General features: G+C 45.6%; 7 protein-coding genes across 7 annotated transcripts; 6 read left to right on the forward strand and 1 right to left on the reverse strand.

Annotated features, from left to right (window-relative positions):
- Positions 1-315: 315 nt before the first annotated feature.
- PCYB_053570 (tubulin alpha chain) lies at positions 316-2,778 on the forward strand (the record flags this gene model as incomplete). The annotated part of the gene is made up of 4 exons (XM_004221238.1): positions 316-430; positions 925-1,002; positions 1,252-1,372; positions 1,610-2,778. Coding segments are annotated over exons 2-4 (1,350 nt in total), but the record flags the coding sequence as incomplete, so codon positions are not given.
- Positions 2,779-5,672: 2,894 nt separating this feature from the next.
- On the forward strand, positions 5,673-6,557 carry PCYB_053580 (40S ribosomal protein S19s; the record flags this gene model as incomplete). Its single annotated transcript, XM_004221239.1, has 2 exons — positions 5,673-5,675; positions 6,042-6,557. The coding sequence occupies 2 exons, from the start codon at positions 5,673-5,675 to the stop codon at positions 6,555-6,557; spliced, it is 519 nt and encodes a 172-aa protein (XP_004221287.1).
- A 2,562-nt stretch (positions 6,558-9,119) lies between these two features.
- PCYB_053590 (u5 small nuclear ribonucleoprotein-specific protein) lies at positions 9,120-17,351 on the forward strand (the record flags this gene model as incomplete). The annotated part of the gene is made up of 2 exons (XM_004221240.1): positions 9,120-10,199; positions 10,230-17,351. 2 exons carry the CDS (start codon positions 9,120-9,122, stop codon positions 17,349-17,351), a joined length of 8,202 nt encoding a protein of 2,733 aa, XP_004221288.1.
- A 609-nt stretch (positions 17,352-17,960) lies between these two features.
- PCYB_053600 (hypothetical protein) lies at positions 17,961-18,383 on the reverse strand (the record flags this gene model as incomplete). The annotated part of the gene is made up of 1 exon (XM_004221241.1): positions 17,961-18,383. One exon carries the CDS (start codon positions 18,381-18,383, stop codon positions 17,961-17,963), a length of 423 nt encoding a protein of 140 aa, XP_004221289.1.
- Positions 18,384-20,220: 1,837 nt separating this feature from the next.
- Positions 20,221-21,393, forward strand: PCYB_053610 (eukaryotic initiation factor; the record flags this gene model as incomplete). The annotated part of the gene is made up of 2 exons (XM_004221242.1): positions 20,221-20,757; positions 20,797-21,393. 2 exons carry the CDS (start codon positions 20,221-20,223, stop codon positions 21,391-21,393), a joined length of 1,134 nt encoding a protein of 377 aa, XP_004221290.1.
- Positions 21,394-22,935: 1,542 nt separating this feature from the next.
- PCYB_053620 (hypothetical protein) lies at positions 22,936-25,162 on the forward strand (the record flags this gene model as incomplete). The annotated part of the gene is made up of 7 exons (XM_004221243.1): positions 22,936-23,408; positions 23,606-24,019; positions 24,142-24,183; positions 24,316-24,400; positions 24,596-24,655; positions 24,888-24,937; positions 25,090-25,162. Coding segments are annotated over 7 exons (1,194 nt in total), but the record flags the coding sequence as incomplete, so codon positions are not given.
- Positions 25,163-25,632: 470 nt separating this feature from the next.
- Positions 25,633-26,900, forward strand: PCYB_053630 (hypothetical protein; the record flags this gene model as incomplete). The annotated part of the gene is made up of 4 exons (XM_004221244.1): positions 25,633-25,801; positions 25,940-26,062; positions 26,152-26,357; positions 26,503-26,900. 4 exons carry the CDS (start codon positions 25,633-25,635, stop codon positions 26,749-26,751), a joined length of 747 nt encoding a protein of 248 aa, XP_004221292.1. The 3' UTR covers positions 26,752-26,900.
- Between the last annotated feature and the right edge of the window lie 369 nt (positions 26,901-27,269).

Here is a 27,269-nt window from a genome sequence, read left to right on the forward strand (position 1 = left end):
GTTTAAGTTTTTTTTTTTTTTTCACAAACAGCCATGAAGATGTATCATACGTTTGCTTGTATATATGTGCGCGTAAATCATATGTGTTACTTTTTTTTTTTTTTTTTTTTTTTTTTTCTCTCCAAGATTTTTTTTTTTTTTTTTTTTCCTCATGGTATTAAACATTTTGTCATTAGGTGTATTTCTTCATTTCTTCATTTCTTGACTTCTTCATTTCTTCATTTCTTGACTTCTTCACTTCTTCACTTCTCCATTTCTCCATTTCGTCATTTCACATTTAGAAGAAGAAAAGAAGAAACAAAATAAACTACTTGCATGCAATATAGAGAAACCCTTTCGGTAATTAAATCCTCCCCATAGAGAGTTCAGTCGCGTTTTCCCTATTCCTTGCTTGAGCTGATTTGTTATTCCCTCCACTGCTTGTGAAGAGGTACAGAGGAGATTGCAGAGAGTTTGCAGAGAATTTGCAGCGTAGTTTGTAGTGTACTTTGCGGAGGAGTTTCCGCTTTAGTTTTCGCGTGAGTGTGTTTGGAGGGGCGGGCCTCAGGCGAGAGTACACACTCCGCAGGTCCGCCGGGGGACTGGGTGACCTTTCGCCGCGGACCTTCACGCCTGTGTATTTTCTGAGAGAACTACTTTCGTGCGAGTCCTTTTCTCCCCAGTGCTTCTGCGAAGGGGCTCACTCGGCCCTGCAGCGCTGCGTGGCTCACGTGGGGGTGTAGAGGCGGGCGTATAGAAGAGGGCGTATAGAGGCGGGCCTGCAGGAGCGGATGTGCCCTCCTGTGGGGTTCACCTTTGGGGGGGGATAACCCAACAGGTGTCCTCCTACGTGGTGCTCGCCGTGATAGAAGCCTGCCCCCATTTCCTTCGCCGCACACCACCCCCATGCTACCCACTTTACCTTCCACCACCTCCCCCCTGCAGTTAACAAATTCTAAAAATGAGAGAAGTAATTAGCATTCACGTAGGTCAGGCTGGTATTCAAATTGGAAATGCTTGTTGGTAATGGGATGGGAAAAAGAAAATAATAAAATAAATTCTAATCGTGATGGCGCGTAGAGACGTTTGTGCCACTCGTGATGGTTGCCGTGTGCGTCCCGCTGAACGGTTGCCCGACCGAGTGGGGGCTCACATCGCGTCATTTTGCGGCATTTCGCGGGGTTCCGCGCCATTTCGCAGCAGCGCGCGTGTACATGAGTAGACGCTCGCTTACACACACATAAACACTTCCCTGGCGCGGCACCACTGCAGGGAGCTCTTCTGCTTGGAGCATGGAATTCAGCCGGATGGTCAGATGCCCAGCGACCAGGTCGTGGCGGGGGGAGACGATGCCTTCAACACCTTCTTCTCGGAGACGGGCGCGGGCAAGCACGTAAGCAGAGGGAGCAGTTGGCGGGGAGCAGCTTCGCGAGGGTGAAAAAAGTTCATGCCTCGTCGTCTATCTTTTAGCTTCATCTTTGCGTCTCCCCGTTCGTGCATCCATTCACCTACTTGTCACCGGGTACCACAGCGTACCAGCGCGTATCACCTCGTACCACCGCTTGTCACCGCTTCCCACCTCGTACCACCACTTGTCACCGCTTGTCATTGCTTACCACCCCCTTGTCAGGTTCCACGATGCGTGTTCGTGGACTTGGAACCCACGGTGGTAGACGAAGTGCGAACGGGCACCTACCGCCAGCTGTTTCACCCAGAGCAGTTAATATCAGGAAAGGAAGACGCAGCAAATAATTTCGCAAGAGGACACTACACAATTGGAAAGGAAATAGTTGACATATGCTTAGATCGAGTGAGAAAGTTAGCTGACAATTGCACAGGGCTGCAGGGTTTTCTCATGTTTAATGCAGTGGGTGGAGGAACGGGAAGTGGCCTGGGGTGTCTTCTGTTGGAAAGGCTAGCCATAGATTATGGAAAGAAATCCAAATTAAATTTCTGTTCCTGGCCCTCTCCCCAAGTATCCACAGCTGTGGTGGAACCATACAACTCAGTTTTATCGACCCACTCTCTACTAGAACACACAGATGTAGCGATCATGTTAGATAATGAAGCTATATACGACATATGTAAAAAAAATTTGGACATAGAAAGGCCTACTTATACAAACCTAAACAGACTAATAGCTCAGGTCATTTCTTCCCTAACGGCTTCTCTACGATTTGATGGTGCCCTAAATGTGGATGTTACGGAATTTCAAACGAACTTAGTACCTTACCCACGTATCCATTTTATGTTATCATCGTACGCCCCTATCATTAGTGCAGAGAAGGCATACCATGAGCAGCTCTCCGTGTCTGAAATTACGAATTCTGCATTCGAGCCTGCTTCTATGATGGCAAAGTGTGACCCTCGTCATGGAAAGTACATGGCTTGTTGTTTAATGTACAGAGGGGATGTCGTGCCAAAGGATGTAAATGCTGCTGTTGCGACTATTAAGACCAAGAGATCTATTCAGTTTGTTGATTGGTGCCCAACCGGATTTAAATGTGGTATTAATTACCAACCACCGACTGTTGTCCCCGGGGGAGATTTGGCCAAAGTGATGAGAGCCGTCTGCATGATAAGCAACTCCACCGCAATTGCTGAAGTGTTTTCAAGAATGGACCAGAAATTTGACCTCATGTATGCTAAGAGAGCGTTTGTCCACTGGTACGTTGGAGAAGGTATGGAGGAGGGAGAGTTTAGTGAAGCTAGAGAGGATTTGGCCGCTTTGGAAAAAGACTACGAAGAGGTTGGTATCGAGACTAACGAGGGTGAAGGGGAAGACGAAGGATACGAATAAGATGTGCACTTCAAGTGCGTACAAAGTATATGCGCACAGGGGTGGCTCAAAAAAAAAAAAAAAAAATTCGTGCGACCCGCAGAGTGCTCCGTGCTTGCTCATTTGCACGTGTCGCAGCGCAGAGGTGTAGCGGCGCAATGGTGAAGCGGCACAACGGTGTAGCGGCGCAATGGTGAAGCGGCGCAATGGTGAAGCGGCGCAATGGTGAAGCGGCGCAATGGTGAAGCGGCACAACGGTGTAGCAATACAGAGGTGTTTTTTTTTTTTTTTTTTTAACGCACTATAATTTTTATGCGCTTCATTGAGCGGTAAACAAACGAGCAAAGAAGTGTGTCCTACATATGGAGATGATGCTTGCACTATGTGGATATTCATATTTCGATGCACAGATGTGTGTGATGCCCCCTGGCGCCGCCCACAAGCGGAAGGCTGGATAAGCCAAGTGCCATCTAATACCGTGCAGTTATATCCCCCTGCGCGCACCCCAAATGAACACACCACCCTTTTAGCACAAACACAGTGGCGAACTCAAATGACCATTTTACACTTTTACATTTTTTACAAAAAGGCGCATTGAACGGAGGGCAGTTCTCGAAGTATTGCTAAAGTTATTGGTGTATATGCGATATGGGATGGGGGTATGTCGGTTCGGCGCTTCGCAAAATGAAGATGGCGTGATTGATGTGCTTCTCCCCCACACACACACCCGGAGCTCAGCTCAGATGAGCTCCATTTGGTCCGCCTTTTCCTGTGATTGGTCAAAAGTTGCTTTAATGAGGATGCGCTGGTTCATTTGTAATAAATTGCAGTTCACACAAGTGAGGAATGTCATTTGGCTATGATTACAATTTTTTTTTTTTTTTCTATCCATTTGACCCCCTTGGTGAACTCTTTCTCGAGAGTACACAACTGGCGTTCCTCTCCCACACGGACGGAGTTCATTTTTTGTAACATTCCACCGGGTTATTTCACCAATTTGGGGAGCGGCCCCCCATTGAGGCGTTCCAAGTACGCAAAGATTGGTCACTTTATTTCTCCTTTTTTTTCTGCTTTTTCTGCTTTTTCTGCTGACCTGTTCAGGTAAAAATGTATCTTTTTTTTGGCAACTTTTTTAAAGGGTAAAAAAAAAAAAAAGGGAACGTGCGTTTCCTGCCCCAATGTGGCACATCCTATTGTTGTGGGACAAAATGGGGATAAGTATATAACAGTGCCGCTTTTTATGGGTAAATCCCACGATTGTCACAAAAAGAAGAAGAAGAAGAAGAAGAAGAAGAAGAAAAAATTGTTCCCCTTAATTATCTACACAAGTGAGCATGTCATATTGACGGAATTTGTATTAAAAAAAAATTATAGCGCTTTTTCTGGCGCATGGATGGAGAGGGAGAATCTCTCATATTCGCGATTGTAAAAAGGTTGAACAAGTGGAAAAAAAAAAGGGGGGGGTACGCATCATCCTCCATTTTTTTTCCTTTGTGGATGATAATCTCCTTTGCGCGAAAAAAAATGCCGTAATAAAAAATGTACTGAGCGTGCGGCATATAAGGGCAATCACCCCCCCTTCCTCGTGTCATACCCCCAATTGTGGAGTTGTGAGGGGTTTTCAAAAATAGAATTCCCACCGGGTGACCAGGGGCAGGCACACTCATTTCTTCCTATGCGTGATAGTCCCACATACATTAGGGCTTTTATTTTATATATGCCACTCCCCTATACAGCACAGTGGAGAGACCAAATGTGACATAAACACGAGATGCGATGTTGGGGGAGGGAAGATAAAAGGTTCATTTTTTATGCGTGCTTTGCGAACCTTAAAAGGGGGGAAAAAATTGTCGGGAGAAAAAAGGTCCCTTTTTTTTACGCAGGTGAGATAAACAAACGGTATGTCGTATGCGTGCTTGAAAGGAAAAAGTACACCATAAGGGTGCGCCAGTCATAGGTAAAAAAGTGGAGGAAGAAAAAGAAGGGGGAAAGGAATAATAATCATCACCATGTAATAAAACACGCACTCGCACTCGCTCCACCACATGCTCACATGCTCAGCAGTGTTACGCGTGATGCGTAGCATACTGTGGTTGGCCTTATTCCCACCCGTTGTGGTAACCCACACGGCGTAACTATGACTGGGTTGGCGTTGACGTTGGTGTTGGTGTTGGCGGTGCGGTCGTGATATATTCATTCCTCAAGAAAAAAAAAAAAGAATAGCGCCGACGAACGCACTGGGGGCGAACTTTCCGCATGAGAAAAAAAGGGAAGGGAAAAAAAAAAATAATAAATGATCACCGCACAGTGGGCGGGATGATAATAATATTATGTATGTATGTATGTATTCCTTGAGGGGCATTTCCTCCAAAGGGCATATGCGCAAGGCACAAAAAACTGCTTAAAGCTTTATTGTCAGTGGGGCAGAATTTTGTGTTCCCTCCCCGACGAGTCATTCGAACGCTGTATGTAAAAAAAAAATTGCACGAGGGTATAAGCAAAAATATCACAGTAGTAGTAGTGTATATATGATCTTTTTTTTTTTTTTTTTTTTTATCAAAAGTGTTTACAAATATCTACAAAAATAAATCGCCATCATATGCATGAAAGTAAATTTTACATTTCGCGAGAACAGAAGGAAAAAGGAAAAAGGAGGCTCACTCACTTTACTGCTATTTCGCAAGGCATTCGTTAGTGGTTTGTTCACTCCCCCTCCCCCAAATACCGGCTAAAACTGGATATATATTAATCATACATTTATGTATATGCGTGTATATGCTCGCAAAATTGTACTCTCAGAGAAAGGAGGGAAAATCAGCCAAACAGTAGAAGATACCCCAGCGCGTTTTTTTTTAATCTCCCCAACCGGGTGACGTACAAAAATTTTTTAACTTTTGCGTTCGCTTGAGGAAAAATGGTAACGTGAAAAATAAAATAAATTAACTGCTCCGATTTGAATGAGCCCCCTGCGTGAGAGCGCCAACACGTCGTTTGAGTGTACTGTGCAGTTACGCAGATGCGCTTTGCCGTTTTGTTGTGGACGTTATGTAGCCCAGAAGGGGAAGCGGCAAAAAAAGAAGGGAGTTGCTGTAGCGAGTGAAACGATGGGAAATCGGGAGCCGCGCGGAGGACACGGTTCAGCAGTATATCGCCGTTTGCTCCTCCCCCCGCGCTCGTGATTAAGATGCACAGCATGTTGGCTCACCGTGTTGGCGTACCGTTTATCCCGCGTGGCACCTACCCATGTGGCTCTCCTCTTCCCCCCCATTTTGTTGCCCCGCAGGCGGAAGAATTCACGGAAGATATAGGAGTAGTGAGCAAGAGGCTGCTCGAACCAGTACCCTTTGTAAGAACGAATAACTGTATTAAGGATGTGGACTCCGAGCTGTTCATTAAGGCATATGCGAGTTACCTAAAGCTGCACAACAAAATAACCTTCCCAAAATGGTGTAACTTTGTGAAAACAGGAAAAGGCAGAAAATTAGCTCCCCTAAATGATGATTGGTATTTTGTAAAGGCATCCAGCATTTTGAGAAAATTGTATCTTAGCCCAGACATTGGAGTTGGCTACCTCAGAAGGCACTACAGTTACAAGCAGAGAAGAGGCGTCGCACCTAATCACACCAGTTTAGCTAGTGGAAAAATATTGAGGTCAATTTTGCAGCAGTTAGAAAATCTTGGTTATGTAGAACAGAACCCAAAGAAAAAGGGAAGGAGACTGACCACCAAGGGAGAAAATGCAATTAATAACTTTGCAAGGTACATAAACAAGAAAGTATACAAATTGGAGAAGGAGTGATGGGGAGGAGAGGAAGAGCAAGGAGAGTGCGCACCACGGTGGGATGGTCACAAAAGTAGTGTGCAGAAAAAAGCGGCACCACATGGAGCATCTCGTGGAACTTGCTTCAGGTGTGCGGACTCGCCGAACGTGAGAGAACCACCCCCGCGTTGCTGCATGCGTGCGTGAGTAGGCCCTACCCCTGGATAACCACAGTTATCAGTGAGACGCACTTTTGCCGTTCTGTTCTGTACGTTGCGTTGCGTTGCGCTGCGTTGCGCTACTTTTCTTTTCTTTTCTTTTCTTTTCTTTTTCTTTTTTTTTTTTTTTTTTTCACCCCGTTGCGAATTTTATACATATGTGTGTTATTCCCCTTTTTTCATATTTCATTGTTGTGGAACCTTATCCTACTTTAATGCAATTTCACGTCGATTGCGAAAAGGGTACGGTAACATGCGGGGAGAGAACCCCAGCCATATGCGACCCTGACCGTGACAACTGCGGCTTTAACTAATGCGTTAAGTTTTTTAAAAATTTCGGGAATGCGCGGGAATGCGCGGCAAAAGGGGGTGTTCAACTTAGCAGGTGTGTCAAAAATGGTAAAGTTGGTTGAGCAGTCGGGCGAAAGGAAAAAGAAAGAAAGGAAAAAGAAAGAAAGAAAGAACGAAGCAAATAAACATACACACATAGAAACATAAACACATAGAAACATGCACACACACGAACGTACAAACAAATAGGCGTACCTCCTTTTTGCCCCAAAGCTCGCTTCACATTTCGTTGACAGAAAAACTGCTTGTTTGAAATACGCACGGGGGGATGGCGTCCATGTCCAGGACTACTTCTCCTCTCATGGAGGAAAATTGCTTCAAGCAAGGTGATGAGAGACGCACAAAATTGAAATTCATTTCTATTGGGAGGAAGCGTCCCATTTGGGTGATCTCCACACAGGTAGGAATAAAACACGCAGTGTGGTTCCCTTCTCACTTTGACTTGCCTTTTTGTTCTTTCCTTTCTTAAAAGGCGTCCACATGGGGTTGGTGAAGCGCGCCCACGTCCAACAGCCCGCTATCGAACAGCCGGTTATTCAACACCCGCTATCGAACATCCCACTATCCAATTCCCCACTATCCAATTCCCCACTATCCAACACCCGCTATCGAACACCCCACTATCCATTAACTCACTGGAGAGATGGTCCCTTTTTCACGTCAGCGAAATTTTGTTCCCCCTCTGGGTTTTTCAATTTGTTCCTACTGACCCATAATTGTTTGTGTTTCCGTTTTGCGGGACTACATCCGTGATGGGGGGCGTTGGACACGTCGCGCGAAAGGGAAGCAGTGTTTGCAAAAAAAAAAAAAAATACATATACATGTACATATCATATACATATACATATATACATACATGTGACGTGGGCTAAGCACACCGCTTTTGCGAGCGAAATGGGGAGATGACTTCACGAGAAGGGGTTGACCCACGCGAGTTTGGCGTGACTGTAGTTTGGCGTGACTGTAGTTTGGCGTGACTGTAGTTTGGCGTGACTGTAGTTTGGCGTGACTGTAGTTTGGCGTGACTGTAGTTTGGCGTGACTGCAGTTTGGCTTCCCTCCGTAGTGCCTTCTGCGCGAGAACGAATATAATGCAACGTTTCGCGGGACGAAGCCGTTCGAGTGCCCGAAGGAGGAAAATCCCGCCATCCCCGTGCATTCGCTAAAGGTATTTTTTTTTTTTTAAACGTGCATAGGGTAACATTAACATGACGCAGATTTCGTGATGCAGAGATGAAAGAAGGGGCCCCGTTTGGGAAGCAATTTATATCACCCTTGACAGTTACCCCTGTATTTCGCCAAATCGAGATGAACCCTCCCCCCCTCTATCAGGAGCATATGCAAAGGGAGTGGCAGCAGTGCATGCGTAAGGGAGCACACAACGGTGAAGTACGAGTACTTGTTACGTGATTCTTACGCAGATATTTTCCGTTCCGCGCACGCTACCTATTTGAAGTTACCTGTTTGTTTATGCCGGCGCGTGGGGACGGAAAGGGGGAGCATCCATCACCTGAGTGATATTCGGCTTGGCATTCGGCTTGGCATTCCGCGTGATATTCCGCGTGACATTCCGCGTGATAACTCCGCGTGACATTCCGCGTGACATTCCGCGTGACATTCCGCGTGATAACTCCGCGTGACATTCCGCGTGACATTCCGCGTGATACTCCGCGTGATATTATTTGTTCGAAGGGGCATTTAGGGCAACCTATAACCCCATTTTGGGAGGTTACCTGAGAAGGTCACTACTGCCTTTTTTTTTTTTTCGCGGAGGGAAGGCCACATATACAATAGCATACGCTTACTACACTGCTGTGGGAGTGTACCTACTGAGAGGTGGTTCAGATTTGTGGTTCTGAGTGACGCGTGGATTGATATTTTTTTCCGAACCGGGGGAAGAACTCTCTCTCCCCGTTTTAGTGACACCGTTGCTGGGAAGTCCAAATCCGTTGCAAAGTTAGCACTTGTGAAGGAGCGGCCACCATTTTTTTTGGGAAACCATCGTCGCTGTTTTGTAGGAAATCCTTTACACCATGGCGGAGGAGTATGAGAAGTATAAGCGGTTTGAGTACCGCATGAATTCCAACCTGGTGTTGCAGAGGGAAGGGCCTATTCCTAATTTTAATGAACCCACAGGAGAGAGCGAAAGTCTGGTTGGGAAGTTGAAGCATAAGATGGGAGATAAGGTAGAATACACAAAGCCAACTAGCCAAAGAAGCAGAAGGGATGAATCATTTAGGAGAAGCAACAAAAGAAAGGACATAATTTTTGATGAGAATAGGAAGAAAATCAGAAGAGGAACCAATGGAGGTAGCATCAAAGAAAGAAGCGTGTTGAATATTAATTTACAAGATATTTTTATGTATAAACCAAGCACTAAGTATACGGAGAAAATATTTTCAAATGTGATGAGATCAGTTAGAGCTATTATTGGAGACCATACGGGGGATATCATTAACAGTGCTTGTAATGAAATACTTTACATTTTGAAAAATGAGAAACTAAGCAATGAGGAGAAAAAGAAGCAAATGGAGGGAGCACTTGAAGTGACCTCCATGAGTGATGAACAGTTCATCGAGCTGAATAACTTCGCACGGGAGATTTATGATTTTAATAGGAAGGAAGTTCTGGAGGAGGTGGATGAGGAGGAGGGGGTTGCTGTCGTGTTTGAGGAAGACGATGAGTATTTCGACTATAGGAGTAGCACGAAGGGGAGGGATAGCACGAAGAGTCAGGAGGACATGGCCACCACGAACGAGTTGAGTGACGACTACGGGTATGGCGAGGTGGAGGAGGAGGAGGAAGATGAAGAAGAAGAAGAAGAAGATGAGGAGGAGGAGGAGGAGGAGGAGGAAGACGAGGAAGAAGAAGCAGACGAGGCAGACGAGGAAGACGGGGAAGACGAGGCGGACGAGGAAGACGAGGCGAAAGACCTGGGTGACCACTCGGGTGAAGAAAACAGTCGCGGAGACGAGGGAGAGGGAAAGGAGGACCAGGAGGGGGAATTCGCGATGGGGAAAAAAAACACCAAAAAGGGGAAGAAGAGCCGCTTCGGAGGGAAGTCCACATCAGGGAAGGGGAGAAGCGGGAGGAAGAACTACAAAGCAGGAATGGTTATCACCTCAGGTGCTTTCCCTATGAAGAAAAAACAGGAGAAGCAAGGGAAGCACCTAAGCTTGAAAGGTATTAAGAAGGATACGGGGGGGAAGAGAAAAGATGAGGAAGATTACGAGTTGGAAACAAATTCGATAGACGCACACTGGCTGCAAAGAGAACTCAATAAGGTCTTTACCGACCCATCTCTCTGTCTAGACAAAGAGAAGGAAGTGCTAGATGTGTTAGGGATCTATGACATACAGGAATGTGAAAACAAACTTATACATATTTTGAAGTACGATAATTTTTCCATGGCCAAATTGCTGATCAAGAATCGGTGGAAGGTGTACTATTGCACATTGCTTGGTCAGGCTCAAACGGAGAAGGAGAAAAAGAGAATCATGGAAGAGATGAGGAAGAGTGAGGAGGGGGAGGAGATTTTGGAGGAGCTGTCTAATTTTAAGGCTCTGAAGCGGAACAAGCAGAGCGAGTTCGCCAAGACGATGCGGAGGGAGGCAGATAATTTGTTCAACAAGCGGCGGTACGCGCGCGACGGGGTGGAGGAGGCCGCGGAGGAGACTCGCCAGGGGGGCAGGTTCATCCACGAGGGGGAAGCGGAGGGGGAGCAAGCGGACGAGTCAGACGAGTCAGACGCGGATGAGCAGACGGAGCAGACGGACGAAGGGGACGGCCCTGCAAAGAGCGCCAACTCGGCTGCGAAACGCACTGCGCAGAAGAAGCAGCTAAGCGTGAAGGTGGACGCGAAGAAGGGAAAGACGCGAAAGGGAGAGGGCAGCAGAGGGGAGCGCCAAGACGGGGATAACGCTGAAGAGGAGGAAGCAGTTGAACAGTTTAGAGCCAAGTATGTGGACCTAGAAAAAATGGACGTAAAACAGAAGGGAGCAGATTTTTTTAACAGAGAAGTCGTTTTACCAGTGGACAGCACCCGAGTGGAGAAAAAAGAGTACGATGAGATTGTCATTTCGAGTTCTAGGAGTAAAAGCAGCAGTGCGAAGGGGTCCCTCGATAATGAAAAGGCAAAGGGGAAGGAGAATTACTTCACAAACCCGGAGGAAATAAAGCTCGTGAGTGTATCCGACCTACCTGAATGGACCCATGAAGTATTCAGCTGCGTAGGAATTAGCAAACTGAATGCTATACAGTCGAAGGTCCACCAGGTAGCTCTCAACAGGTATGATGAAAATATGCTGATATGTGCCCCAACGGGTTCAGGAAAAACAAATATCGCCTTGCTGTGCATGTTAAATGTGATCGGAAGCTATATATTACGGAGTGGGAATATCGACAGGAAGAGCTTTAAGATTATATATATATCTCCTATGAAAGCACTGGTGAATGAACAGGTGCAGTCGTTCTCTCTGAGATTGAAGTGTTTGGATATCAAGGTGAGTGAATTAACAGGTGATGTAAATTTGAGCAGCAAGGAGATTGATGAGAGTCAAGTGATCGTGATGACTCCTGAGAAGTTTGAGGTAATAAGTCGCAAATGGGATGAAAAGATCCTGCTGCAGAAGATAAAGCTGATCATTTTCGATGAGATTCATTTGCTGAACGAGGTTCGGGGGAACGTCCTGGAGAGCATCATCAGTCGGATAAACCGGTATGTGGACAACACGCTGGTGTACGACGGGGGTGGGGGAGCGCCGGGAGCGCCGGGAGCGCCGGGAGCGGCAGGAGCGGTCGGAGCGGCACAGGGGACGCAGCACGGAACGCCGCTCGAAACGCCGCGCGAGGTGGAGGGCGCCCTGCAGAACGACCTGCAGAACGACCTGCACATGCGCAGGAAGAAGATCCGGCTGGTGGGTCTCTCCGCCACGCTGCCGAACTACGAGGACGTGGGGCTGTTCCTGCGGGCGGACCTACGCACAGGCGTATTCTACTTCGACTACTCATTCAGACCAGTCCAGCTGGAGCAACACTACATCGGCATCAAGGAAAAAAAAGGAATTAAAAAGTATGCCCTGATGAATCAACTGACATATGAGAAGGTCCTAGAAGAGGCTGGAAAAAATCAAATCCTCATTTTTGTACATAGTAGAAAGGAGACCTACCGAACGGCAAAAATGCTAATTGATAAATTTTTGAAGAGTGATAATTTGAATAAATTTCTCATGGGGAAAAAAATATCGAGTGAGATACTATTGTCGGAGAAGGAAGCTATAGTGAATGAGGAACTGAAGGAGATCCTACCGTTCGGGTTTGGTATTCATCATGCAGGAATGAAGAGGACAGATCGGAAATTAGTGGAGGATTTATTTTCCGATAGACATTTGCAAGTATTGGTATCAACGAGTACTCTGGCATGGGGTATAAACCTACCTGCACATACAGTTATCATTAAAGGGACTAGTGTGTATAATATCAGCGTGGGTGACTTCGATGAGTTGTCACCAATGGATGTACTTCAAATGGTAGGAAGATCGGGAAGACCTCAGTATGATAAAAGTGGAAAAGCAATCATCATAACGGAACATAAAAATTTGCAACTTTATCTCTCCTTAAATAATGAGCAGCTCTCAATTGAATCTACTCTCATGAGAAATATTATCAACGTTATTAACTCGGAGATCGTTTTGAGGAATATTCAAAATTTCAAGGAAGCTGTGAACTGGTTCCGCTACACTTATCTGTACATCCGTATGATGAAAAATCCAAAATTGTATGGAGTCCTCGGGAGGAATGAAAAGATGATGACAAATTCGTTATTTTCTGAAGAAGGTAAAGAGAGCAATTCTTCTGACTTGTTCATGCAAAAATTGAATAGAAAAATATACAACATTATTTACTCTGCCTTTGTAACATTGGAGAAGTACGACTTGGTGAAATACAACAAGAAGCTAAACACAGTGAGTAGTACGTACGTGGGGAAGATAAGCAGCTATTACTATGTGGATTATCGATCAATAGACCTGTACAATAAGAAGCTGAATAAACATACGAACGAGACGGAATTGTTAAAAATTTTCGGAATGAGTGACGAATTTAAACACATATTTGTGAGGGAAGAGGAGAAAGTAGAATTATCCATTATAATGGAGAAGCTACCCATCCCGTTGAAGGAATCGATTAATATCCCATACACAAAAATTAACATCCTTTTGCAGTTATATCTGTCCAATGTAACCCTAAGTGGGTATGTCATCAATGCAGATATGATTTATATACAACAAAACGCGTTGAGGATTTTCAGATCCTTTTTTGAAATATCGTTGAAAAAGAACTCATACCATTTAACTGCACTCACTCTGAAGTTTTGCAAAATGGTGGAGAGAAAAATGTGGGCCACTATGTCTCCTCTAAGACAGTTTGGTCTCCTTAGTAACGAACTCATCAGAATTGTAGAGAAAAAAAATATCTCCTTTAGGAATTACTTAAATATGAGTCTAAATGAATACATAACGATATTTAAAAATAAAAAAATTGCAAAGAATGTATATAAATTAGTTCATCATTTTCCAAAAATTGAATTAAATGCATATATCCAACCGATCAATCACAGGATGCTTAAGGTAGAACTGAATGTCACGCCAGATTTTATATACAATCCAAAGTATCATGGTCATTTTATGTTATTTTGGGTCTTCGTCTTTGACATATCTAGTGAGAGTATGCTGCATTACGATTTGTTTACTTTGCGACGGGGTGGTGTGGGTACCTCTGCTAACATAAACTCGGTGAATGCAGGCGGTTCTAAGGTGTACCAAAGCGGAGAGCACTCCTCGGACACGCTGGATGACCACCTGCTGACCTTCTATGTACCGATAAATGAAAATCCGTTTTATATCGTAAAGGTGGTATCGGATAAGTGGCTCGAATGCGAAAGTACGATTAATTTGTATTTAAAGGATATCATTTTACCATCGAAGATTTCCTTATCTACACCACTCCTCGATCTACAGGCTCTCCCAGTCAATACACTTAAGTTTGAAGAAGCTAAACAATTTTTTCACTCCAGAAGTGTAACCCATTTTAACCCTATCCATACGCAGATATTCCCTTCTGTATACGAAATGGGTGGTAATGTAATCATTTGTAGTTCCCCTGGGAGGTACTACCTAACGCCAGCCGAATTTGCTATCCTGAGGATGGTCCGATGTGTAAAGGAGTTGCATACCTTCATTAGGAGATACATAAAGAAAGAAGAAGATCTACACAAAATAATTCGTGATAAAAATATTGCCACTATAGCTTACAATAACCCTGTAGAATTTATCAAAATTGTGTATGTAGCTCCATTGGAAGAGATAGTTGAAAAGACTTTTGAAAATTGGATCCATTTTTCAAACTCTTTTGGATTGAAGATGGCAATTCTGACAGGAGATGTCCAAATAGATACAAAAATATTGCAAAAAAATAACATAATTTTGTGTACTCCTGATAGGTATAATAATTTATCGAAGAAATGGAGAAGGAAGAAAATTTTGCAATCCATTAATTTGTATATATTTGATCATATGGAACTGTTAGACACATCACAGGGGTCTATCATGGAGGTCGTCATTAGTCGTGTTAGGTACATATCGACTCAGTTGCAGTTGGGGAAGTCGCAGCGTGGGAAAAAGAGCAACACAGATTCTGCATCTTTGGAGGGTAGGTCGAAGCTGCCTCCCTTCGTTGAGCTAAACTTGGGCGACGAGAGAGCGAGGGAGAGGGGGTCAGGTGGCAGCAACCCAAAGGGAGGCGCAGCGTCGGGTGCGGCGAACTCCAATGCGGCTGACTCCGGTGCGGCTCACTCCAATGCGGCGCACAACCTGAACAGGATGCAGCACCTGAGCACGGAGGACATTCACGAAAACATCGGAGTGAATCGAATTGTGTGTCTGTCCAGTTGTTCCATTAATAACTGCAAAGATGTAGGAGAGTGGATCGGGTGTAAGAAGAACGACTATTACAACTTCCTCTCCAGCGTGAGGAGCATCCCTATCGAAATTTACCTGCACGCGGTCAGCATCATGAACAAGCAGAATAGGTACCTCTCGATGCAGAGGCAGGTGTACCAAACAGTTAGGAAGCTGAAGAAGAAAAATGCCATCATTTTCGTGACAGAGGATAAAATGTGCAAAACGTTGGCACTCGATTTGGTTCTTTCCGCTTGCAACGATGGCTGCACGTTTTTCTCCTCCGTCTCGGGAGGGCCTAGCGGAAAGGGGAGTTCGCGGGGCGGTTCGAAGAAGACTTCGCGGGGCAGTTCGCGGGGCAGTTCTCAGGAGAGCTCTCAGGAGAGCTCTCAGGACAGTCTGCTGGACCACCTGCACGATAAGATGCTGGTGGAGCTGCTCAAACAGGGAGTGGGCTATCTCCACAGAAACATGAGCGAGATGGAAAAAAAATTAGTGGAGAACCTCTTCGACAAAAAAGCTATACAGTTACTCATCGTGGCGCATGACTACGTATACAGGTTGAACGTGTACGGGAATGTAGTTATCCTGTTGGACACTATAATCACCCATTTCGATGGGAAGGAGGAGGATTATTCCATTCAGAGTGTACTGCAGATGCTGAGCTATGCAGGTCGAGAAGGAGAGGATGCAAAGTCGTTTGTGTACATATACACATACATCACGAAGAAGGAATATTATAAGAATTTTATTTATGAGCCACTGACTGTAGAGTCGAATATAGAGGATTATATGCCAAATTTTTTAAATAACGAAATCGTGATGAGTACAATCGAGAGTTACCAGGATGCGATTGACTGGATCACGTGGTCCTTCTTCTACAGGAGGATTAAGAAGAACCCGAATTATTACGGTTTGAAGGGGGTATCTAATGAGCATATATCCGACTACCTCTCGGAACTGATCGAGAGCAACATTGAGTTGCTGTCCTTCGCGAACTGCGTGGCGATCGAGTCTGGCGAGGATCCCCGGCAGGAGAAGAAGGCGCACAGTGGGATGTCGCACAGTGGGATGACGCATAGCGGGATGGCGCACAGCGGAATGACGCACAGCGGAGAAGGCGCTGTCAACAACTGTAACGGCTCCGTTTCCATCAAGCCGTGCAACCTGGGCATCATCGCGTCCTACTACAACCTGGACTACCATGTAATTCACTTCTTCAATCAGTATGTCATATCCCTCAAAGGGTTGAAAAAAAACAGGATATTGGAGATAGTTTGCCTCTCCAGCGTTATGTCTCAGGTGATAAAAATTAACAACTACGATGTGATGCTATGTGTGAAGATTGCCCAAACATGCAACATGAAAGTCACTTCCGAGTTTTTAAAACTTTCTATAAGTAGTGAATCAATTACGGGCAAAAATAACCTTTTCTCAGGAGATGATCAAAATGGAACATCAAATCACCTGAACAAGTCAGGTGAAAATGACAAAAAAGAGCAGTACATAAATTTGGTAAATTTTATTTCCATCCCGATGTATTTTACTCCCCATTTAAAAGCACTGATTATTCTCCAGGCACATATCCATCGGTATGCTATTCCAAAGAATTATGTTGAAGAAACGAAAAGAGTTCTTCAAAAGACATTTAAGTTAATTAATGCCCTGATCGATGTGATTAGCAGTAACAATATTTTAAATTTCTGCCTGTTCGTTATGGAGATGTCACAGATGCTAACGCAGAGTATGAGTAGTACGGATGAGTCGAACCTGTTGCAGTTACCTTACTTCGATGAACATTTAATTAGAAAGGCGAAGGAGTTAGAAATTACTGATGTATATGATTTGATCAATGCGGAGGATGAACAGAGGGAAGAGCTTCTTAACCGTTTGGATGAGAAGGAGAAAAGTGAAGTTGCAAATGTGTGCAATATTTTCCCTGTCATCGAGGTGCAGTACGATATCGACCTGGAGAAAAAGTACAAAGTGAATGAAATTGCTACTCTCACTTTGACTATAGAACGTGACTTAGTGCAGGACGACCCCGACTCGACTTCCAACTGTTTTGCGCACTCACTGTACCTCCCCTTCGAGAAGGAAGAACTGTGGTGGGTTGTCATTGGCATTAAAAAAATGAACCTGCTCCTTTCTATAAAGAAGCAGTCCCTCGTCAAGGCTGTTAACAATGTGAAGGTTAATTTTGAGTTGCCCGACCAGCCCGGCCACTACGACGTGGTCATATACATAATAAATGACTGCTACGTGGGGTGCGACCAGGAGTACGAGTTTGGGATTGAGGTGATGGCGTAACGGGGTAAGAGGAGGTGATTGCTTGGCAGTCTAATCGTTACAAGAGTTTACCCCATTCGCGTGGTGCGTTCAGTCCCTTTCCTCCCCCCCTCCTGTTTTGTGCTTTTTAATTTGCGCAGAGCGTGATGTGTGTTTTCCCATCTAGTTGAGGACTGTTTCATCCACTTGGGGACTGAAAAAAAAAAGAGGTGGTGGAGCACTCGTACGTTGGTACCTATGTAACAGCGTGCAGGAATGTACTTGGATGTTCTCCTTACTGCACGCCGAAGGACCCATTTGTGGATTTTTTTTTTTTTTTTCTTTTTAAACATGCCGGCCTATTCGGTGGCTTGCTCTGTGGAGCTCACTCCAACTGTGTAGGGAGCACCGCGTCCCTTTTTGTGGTTCTTTCAATTTTACAAAAAAAAAAAAAGATGAAGTGGGGGGTAGTTACGAGGTGGGAATGCACATAAAAGTGCATGTTCATATGGGTGGGCGCTTCCACGCCCCCACGCAGTGGGGTGCACCGCTGGGTCGAAGCTCGCGCGACTGCTACTGCGTCCGCCACTGCTTCCGCGACTGCTTCCGCGACTGCTTCTGCTGCTGCTTCTGCTTCTGCTTCTGCCACCGCTACTTCTTCGCCGCGAGCTGGTCATGACTAATCGTTTCGTAAAAGTTCTTAAAGAGTGAGTTGCATTTTTTATCATCATTGTGCAGGTGCATGCAGTAAAACAAATTAGAGTAGTGGTCACTAAAAAGCTTGGCAAACTTGGCATTGTCTGTGTTATTGGTAGTGCAATATTTGAAACCTTCCACTTTGAAGGACTCCGTTAAAATTTCTTTGCATTTTTTTTCTCCTTGGTCGAGTAAGAGATCCACATCGTACTTGGCATGGTCAGGGATGGTGCTTCCCAAACACATGAAGCGCTTTATGTCGTAAAAGGAATAATTTTGTTTCTGTGTGTGGTACTTTGCTTGGTTGTAGAGAGAGGGCGACTCGGGCGACTGGTGGATGACGTCGCTCAGCTTGGAGTAGTCCGTGGTCAGCGCCATGGGTGTGGCGAAGAAGCCGTGTACCGTTGTACCGTTGTACGTTGTAGCTATCAGTTGGGCGATTGAACTACAAAATGGGGGGCTTGGGCAGCATCCTGCGTGGGGAAGGAGGCAGATCGCGGGGGGGGCCCTTAAATGTCAACACGTAAGTCGCTGCGTACGTATGAATAGAGACGCAGCTAAAGCTACAAATACAGCTACATGTACAGATACACATATACAGATATGTATATATAGGTACTGAGATATACATGTATGTAACTGCGCTTGCGTAGGCATACCTGCTGGAATGTACGCGCGGCGGGGGGTCTGCTGGGGGCTGTTCCTCGGAGAAGCCAACTGTGCGTCCGCCTCGGGGGGGGAAATGGAGAATGACTTCTCTACCTCTCTCGCGGGGAGGAGCGCAACTGCGTGGGATTTGTCGAAATGGGCGCGGCGCCGATGAGGGGAAGAAAAGGGAAAAACAAGTTAAAAAAAAAGTTAAAAAAAAGTTAAAAAAAAGTTAAAAAAAAGTTAAAAAAAAGTTAAAAAAAAGTTAAAAAAAAGTTAAAAAAAAGTTAAAAAAAAGTTAAAAAAAAAGTTAAAAAAAGTTAAAAAAAAAAGAAAACGTGGAAGGAAGAGAAAAAAAGGGCAGTTTCCCCCGCACGGGCAGTCACACCCGCATCGCGCATCCCGCATTGCGCATCGTGTACGTCCACGCAGCGGAACCATTTCCTGCGCAGCGATTTTTTTAGGGCGTGGCCTCTACCGGAGTTGCGAAAATTTTAGCGTCCCCCAAAAGGTTGGAAGTGTTCCAGAATTGTCAAGTTTGCTCAAAATTGTTGCCATTTGTTTTTGCATTTCCTGCTTGTGCTGCTTTTTCAGCCTTTCCTGTTTTTTTTTTCTTTCCCCTGGGAGATATTAAACTGGAAGGGAGTGGCTAGTCAGAAGAGCATACATCATATTGTAATGTAAGCGGTCCAGCTGAGGGCGCAACGAGGAAGAGAAGGGAAGGAAAGAGGCGAACCTGACAGGGGCCGCAGCCAAACCGGGAGAGGCTGCATAGGTAGGGGCTACGTGGCTGAGCAGCATAGCTACTTGGCTGACATCGAAATATATGTAGATCCTCCCCCCCAACAGTTGGTCCGCGCAGTTGGTCCGTTCAGCTGGTCCGCTCAGTTGGTCCGTTTAGCTGCTTGGCTCATTTGGTCCGTTCAGCTGCTTGGCTCATTTGGTCGGCTAACCTGCCACCCATAGTGAGCCCCTGCCCAGCAGTGCTTCCTCCACCTGGAGTGTTCCCAAAAAGTGGAAGGAGGAGAGACCCGTGAAAATAGGAAAAAGCTGTATTTGCTCCCCGGTCAGTGGTCAGAAGGGAGAAAAACGGAGAATATCCCACTGCAGGAAGGTTAAAAGGAGAAAAACCCCCAGGGGTGGGGAAGAGGACCCCTTAAAGAATGCCATTTTGATGCATAATCCATTTTTGCGAAGCGAGAGTGAATGTAGCGTGCCCAGACTTAGGGAATATATATCTCGTATTGGGGTCACCATTGAGTAACGGACAAAACGGGTGATATATTTTTTCCCTAGTGGAAAATCCAAAAGGGGTGGAGGAAGGTCGGCCACGGGAGAGTAAACCATACAGTCGTTTCGCCAGCCGACCTGGCTACGTCGCCACCACGACCTGGCCACTTCGCCACAAGCTACTTCGCCAAAACGACCTGGCTACTTCGCCACAAGCTACTTCGCCAAAACGACCTGGCTACTTCACCACAAGCTACTTCGCCAAAACGACCTGGCCACTTCACCACAAGCTACTTCGCCCAAGGCACCCCTTCCACCTAGCGAAACGCAGCTCAAAATGGAGAAGGAGGAGAATTACAAAACGTCGGAGAAGTACGAAATATGTACGAGTTTCGAAAACATCGGAATTGACGAAGGGTTGCTGAGGGGGATCTACGCGTACGGATTTGAGAAGCCGTCAGCTATCCAGCAAAGGGGTATCAAACCAATATTAAGTGGCAGAGATGTCATCCTGCAGAGCCAAAGTGGGACAGGAAAAACGTGCGTGTTTGCAGTAGGTGCTCTAAATTGCGTAAACCGCAATTTGAGCGAAACGCAGGTGATTATCTTATCTCCGACGAGAGAGCTAGCAGAGCAGACGCAAAAGGTGTGTCTAGCGCTAGCTGATTATATACACGTAACTGTATACTGTTGTATAGGAGGAAAAAAAATGAGTGATGATATAAAGGCATTGAACAACGGAGTACATATCATTAGTGGAACTCCCGGAAGAATATATCATATGCTAAACTTGAGACACTTAAAGTGTAAGTATATAAAACAGTTAGTCATTGACGAAGCAGATGAAATGCTCAACAAGGGATTCAAAGAACAGGTATATGATATTTATCGTTTTTTGTCTCCCAACACACAGATCGTACTCTCTTCAGCTACACTACCACAAGAGGTGTTAGAAATAACGAATAAATTCATGCACAGACCGGTGAAGATATTAGTAAAAAGGGATGAACTAACTTTGGAAGGAATTAAGCAATTTTTTGTGTCCATAGAGAAGGAGCAATGGAAATATGAAACGCTTGCTGACTTGTACGAGAGCTTAACTATCACCCAAGCTGTTGTTTTTTGTAATACGAAGATGAAGGTTGATTGGTTGACGAAGAAAATGCAAGAGGCGAACTTTACCGTTTGTAAAATGCATGCTGGAATGAGTCAGAGTGAGCGAGATGATATTATGTTAAAATTTCGGCAGTGTAAATTCCGTGTACTTATATCGACTGACATTTGGGGTAGGGGACTGGATGTGCAGGAAGTGTCTCTTGTTGTTAACTATGACTTACCCAACTCTAGGGAGAGCTACATTCACCGCATCGGGAGGAGTGGTCGATTTGGCAGGAAGGGTGTTGCAATCAACTTTGTCAAAAATGATGACATAAAAATTCTTAGGGATATCGAGCAGTACTACTCCACGCAGATTGACGAGATGCCAATGAACATCACGGAGCTGCTCTAGGGGGGGAGCGGCAGTGACAGGGGCGGGGTAGCAGCAGTAACAGGAGGAGCAGTAACAGGAGGGGGAGCAGTAACAGGGGCGGGGGCAGGAACAAACGGGGTGGGTGGACTCACCTCCTGCCTGCACGTTATACTAATATAGCGAAGAGGAGGCGGCATCCCCTTCTCAGAAGCGCGCAGAAGAGACCAACGCGGGTAAAGCTACACTCCCCGGCGTTTTCCATGTGTGAGGATCTGCTGCCTACATGTTGATAATTTTTTTCCCCCTCCCCCCTGTGGTAGCGTCCAACGGGTGGGCCGCCGCTGCTTTAGTCCCTCATTCGTGGAAGCGTCGCCTCGTTATGAGTCCCACAGCATGCCTGGGGGGGTGGAACCCTCGAAGGGGTTAATTTGGGTTTTGCTTCTCCTAATTTTGGTTTTGCTTCACATAATTTTCATTTTGCTTCATTTTGCTTTATTTCGCTTCATTTCGCTTCATTTCGCTTCATTTCGCTTCATTTCGCTTCACGTATTTTTTTTTTTTTTGCAACCCGATTTGTCACCAAATAATTGCCACTGAGGCATTCCCTGTGTCATCAAGCCAATAGGACTATGTACACAATAGGGAGGGGAGAAAAGGAGCACTTTCCCTATTTCGTTGCGCAGATTGTGTGTCCCCCGCTTGGCTTGTTGGGAGTGGCCAACGAATGAGCAGTTAGCCTGCTGGAGGAGGAAAGCATTTCTTTAATGAGGCCAAACAGGGGGATAGGGTGGGGTGAAATTACACATGTGCGTACGTTCGGGTTCCCTTGTCCAGGTGCACCACGTCCACCACGTCCACCACGTTCACCACGTTCACGCTGCTGATCTGCAAGTGTGCTTCCACTCACGGCATAAGCACGGAACCAGGGGGCGGAAAATACCCCTAGCGTTGCCCCGCCGTGTGTTCTTTTGTCAAGCACGCAGTCGGGGAAAGAGACGGCCGTTTGGGTGACTTACTCAGGGAGGTCATTTTTTTTCCTTTTTTTTTTCTTTCTTTTTTCTTTTTTTTTTTCTTTTTTTTTTCCTTTTTTTTTTCCTTTTTTTTTTCCTTTTTTTTTTCCTTTTTTTTTTCCTTTTTTTTTTCCCTTTTTTTTCCCCTTTTTTCCTTTTTTTTCCCATAATGGGGGGAGGCCCGTGTATGGAGGGCATTTCAACCTGTTGGCAGCGTCCCCTTTTTACGCCGCTTTGCTGTGTGCATACTAGTGTGTTAATTTTCGTGCGTGTGTTTTTTTTGCCCATGCAATGAGCTACGTGCACCACGGAGAACAGCAACGTGAACAGCAGCGTGAGCAGCGGCGAGAACAGCGGCGCGAACAGCAGCGCGAATCGCAGCGTGAAAAATGGCGATGCCAAAGGGGGGATTCCTGACGCTTGTGCTTTTCCTTCTGTGCGCTGCGCAGTGGGATGGGGGGTTGCCGCCCCGGGAGAGGGACACCCCACAGAGTTCCCCGCAGGTGCATCCAAGCAAGGGGAGAAGCTGCTCGTGGGAGACGTGGCCACACACTTCTGCCCCCCTCCCCAGCGTTGAAGGAAGAACCAATGCGAGCCGCTTTTACGCAGAGGGGAAGGTCATATATGGGTTGAAGGAGGACAGGGACTTTAGTGTGTATAGCCAATTCTGTTACAGTAGGAGTCGCAGGACAAAGGGAAAAAAGGGCGTGTTCATTGTAACGAACTCGTATATCCCCAACACGAAACTGTTAATATTGAAGGAGACAGAGCAGGAGATGCATAACTATATGAATGGGCAGGACGGAAACAAGTGCGTAGACTTGGAGAGGAAGGCTTTGTTTGTCCACCCCTTTGATGACATTCCCTCGGGGCATTTACCCAATTCCTATTTCGTTTATGAGGAGGATATCGGTGACCATATGAAGGGAACTCCGCTGAACTTCGTCCTACTCGCTTGTGGACGCCACGTGAAGAATGCGTACAAAATTGAGTTCCGAAATAACACGCACTTTTTGAGGAATCATTTTTCTTGCGAGGATCAGGGTGCGCGGTTGAGCAGTTGAGCAGATGAGGGGCGGTTGAGGAGATGAGAGGCGGTTGAGGAGATGAGAGGCGGTTGAGGAGATGAGAGGCCGTTGTGGCGAGGCAGCAACGCCGCTTCGGCGCCTCGCCAATTCTGGCTCTCGACTTGGCTATCTCAGTCCCTCATATCACCACACCTTTACCGCTCCCCCCCGTAGGGCTGATCGAGATCCACCTTCTCCTGGTGGTTATCTTAGGCGTCCTCTCCCTTGCGTACAGAGCGAAGCAGGATTCGTTAAGACGAGCACACAGCGCCCTGAACGAAGCCCTCCACATGGCAGTTCTCTTTTTTGTCCTCTCAAATCTGTGCTACCTGATACATATATTTGTTTATGCATTCAACGGGACAGGGTTCACCTCACTGAAGGTGCTAAGTCAGATAGGTGAATCCATTTACGATTGCTTTATGGTGACTGTCATTTTTTACATTATGTGTTGTACAATAGATAGGGAGAAGAGGAGAAAAGAGACTGTCCGAACTTCTCTCACCTATGGCGTCCTCAAATTTGTGTACCTTCTGGTCGAAATGCAAAACCAGCAGGACTTGAATCTCTACGCATCGTTGCACTCAGGTTGGGGGGTAGTAAACCATCGTATCCCGTTACTTCCCTCGTGGTGAAAATATTTACACTTTACTCTCTTGCCATTTCACGTCGATTTTTTTTTTTTTTTTTACCGCCACCCCCTCCTGCAGTTGTATCTCTACCTTTTGTGATTTACCGAGTAGTCATAGCAGGTTGGATTTGCTTCTCCACCGTAGCGTTTCTCCCTAGCTGGGTTGGATTGGGGGGGGGGTACTTCCCCAAGTGATGTCACCTGTCCTGATCTGATAAGTTTTAACCCTTCTCTTTCGTTCCTCTCACATCAGCAATAATTTACAGAAACTGCAAGAGACTGCTAATGGAGAAGACCCCGGGGGAGGAGACTTTCTTCATATTGCTTCACATGTCTTTGTTAGTTAATGGGGGGTGGTGACTCACTCAGGGGAGTTACCTACTGGGGTGCGTGTGCCGATGCATCGTCATGTATGACCCATCGTGCCAATGTATCGTCACGTATGACCCATCGTGTGAGTATTTCCCAGCCTTTACAAACCCCCCCATGTAGAAACTCTCCCCCTTTTTCCACCGGGCCCCTCAACACTGCAGATACAACCTCTGGATTTTATCAACCCCCGCGTACTACCTATTGATGAGCAAAGCTTCAGTGTAAAAACGGGAGATAAGATACGCTACTCTTGTTATGGGGTTGGGGGGCATGAGTGGGATGTATTGTGCCCCCCCCCACACATTGTCCTAGCGAGAGGGGAATATACCCACGTTTAGGTATCCCCCCCAGGGAAGAAAAGCCGCTCCGTTTTTCCCTTCCAGGGGTACGCAGCAAAATGTTCATTTTTTTCTTCTATTTTTTTTTTCTATTTTTTTTTTTCTTTTCCCCAAGGCATTTTACCCACTTGTACGTGCACTTCTCGAACCTTTTAATTTTGATATGTAATAGGTGGAGCGGGCGAGCTATGCAGATCCCCGTTGCAGTCACGCGTGCATCATTAGGGCGTTTGCATGCTCATGTGATGTTATTTACGCAACTTTGCCATTTCTGTATTATTTTTTTTTTTTTTTTTTTTTTCTTTTCCTTTTTCAAGATTTGGTGCACGTCATTTCGGAGAAGAAGTACGAAGCCATGGAATCCAGGCACCCCTACTTGGATATGGAGTGACTTCTTTCGCATCAGATGGAATGTTCTCACTAAGGTGAACTATGCGTGTTAATGGCATAGGCAGGTGATGGGAGGAAGCGTTTCTGATGAGAGCTAGCTAGTTTTACGAGGAGAAAAGAAGCTCCCCATTTTTGTTACCCACACATCCATCTGTTGCAAAGCGGTACTCGAATCGCTACACATATGCACAGCTCGATTTTTTTTTTTTTTTTGGTATTGTGCGAGTCTTTTTAAGTGTTCATTTTGTGAGGTTCCCCAGATTTGCGGCAACCGTTGTGTGGCCCTCCTCCGCGATTGGAAGTTTGCCGCGATTGGAAGTTTGCCGCGTTTGGAAGTTTGCCTCGTTTGGAAGTTTTCCGCCTCCCCCCCCGGTGCTTCCAGCCCAACCATCACGCTGTGCCAAGCATGCTCTGGCTTGAAGGAGGTACCTTTCAAGATAGCCATTTTTCTGCAACCCCCAGCAAAAAATATGTATTATGTGAAAAAGTATGAACATAAGCTGCTCAGTGAAACGTTGCGATTTTTAGGATTTACAGTAAAGTGGGGAATTCACGAAAATGGCTACTGGATGACTAATTTGAATTACTCCTTTGACTATATGTTGTCCAATTTAGTGATAAAATATTTTAAGGAAAAGAGTAAGTAGAGCGATCCTTTTGGAAGGGGGCATTACGCCTCTCCGTTAGAGTACCTCCCCGTGTAGGGGTCTTCACATGTGCACACCTTAATGGGCATGACTCCACACACACATGTGCAACTGTTTCCCACCTTTGCAGAAGTCAAATCGGTTATAGACGTAGGGTGTGGGTACGGGCACTACGTGAACGAATTAAACTTTCACAAAATAAGGGCAGTGGGCGTTGACGGGAATTTTAAGCTAGTCAATCTTCTCAAAAATGGTATGTTTTTTTTTTGTTCAGCGTGAGTGTTCTGCGCTGTGGAGCATACACACTTGGAGTAGTTTATTTTTTTTTTTTTTCCCTTATAGAGGACATCTTCTCACTGGACGCCACGAATGAGTACTTCGTAGCGGAAATACTGAACAAAGTGAACGACTCGAATAGGAAGGAGCATGCGAAGGATGACAGATTCTTGGACGTGAACAAAGTCATAAAAAAGGCCGCAGAAATTGGCAGGAGCGTTCTCCACTTTGACTACGTATTATGCTTAAACGTGGGGGAGTATATTCCCAAGGTAAGTTTGGAGAGGGGGGTGGTGAGGGGTTATACGCATAGGCAAATGCGTCTACATCACATGTCTGATTAGCGCGCTCAGCGAAATTACGCCACTGAGTGATGATCGCGTGGTCACAACACAACCGACTCGTTCCCACTTGCAGAAAAAAGAAGAAGCGTTTCTTAAAAACTTGGACAGACTAAACAGCAGGGGAATTATTTTATCGTGGGACATTCCAAATACCTTCAACACGGGGACGATAAATGAAAAGAGCGAGGAGGAAATTCTTGACCTTTTTTTGAACGCTTATAATTACACCTATGATGAAAAGAGCAGTGCATTCTTCCGGAAAAACTGCAGCAACGATGCTCTCAAAAATTGCATATACATTTTTGAGAAGCGCAGAGGGTAGCTCTCTTCCCACTCCATTAGTCAAGCGCATTGTGTGTATTTAAATATGTCACGAGGCGGATACCATTTGTTATCCATTATCTGTAATCTGCTATTTGTTTGTTTGTTTTTTTTTTCCCGTTATGCTATTTTGCTTCGTTCCTTTTTACTTCCATCGCCCACGTTCACGGAGCTAGCTCACCATAGTGTGTAAATGGGCGCAGCGCGTGCGTGGCTATGTTGGGTGAACCCTCGGCGATTCTTTGGCACACCCTGCGTTATACTGCGCGCGCACTTTATGCATAACTGGTGTATCACCCGTCTGGGTTCTTCCCCATGCTAACTGAAGAACCGCATCAACTCCAAGCATACAAAATGTTAACACATTTGTGAAAAGGAAAAAAAAAAAAAAAAAAAAAGTTGGCACCTGACCTGTGCAGGTAAACAGCCAAAAACGCTCGGAAATTTTTGCGCCAATATGGGAAAAAGGAAAAACAAAAAAATAACAAAAAAAAAAAAAAATAACAACAAAGACGACAC

The sequence above is a fragment of the Plasmodium cynomolgi genome, chromosome 5, assembly GCF_000321355.1.
Source record: "Plasmodium cynomolgi strain B DNA, chromosome 5, whole genome shotgun sequence".
In the NCBI taxonomy this organism is placed as follows: Eukaryota; Apicomplexa; class Aconoidasida; order Haemosporida; family Plasmodiidae; genus Plasmodium; species Plasmodium cynomolgi.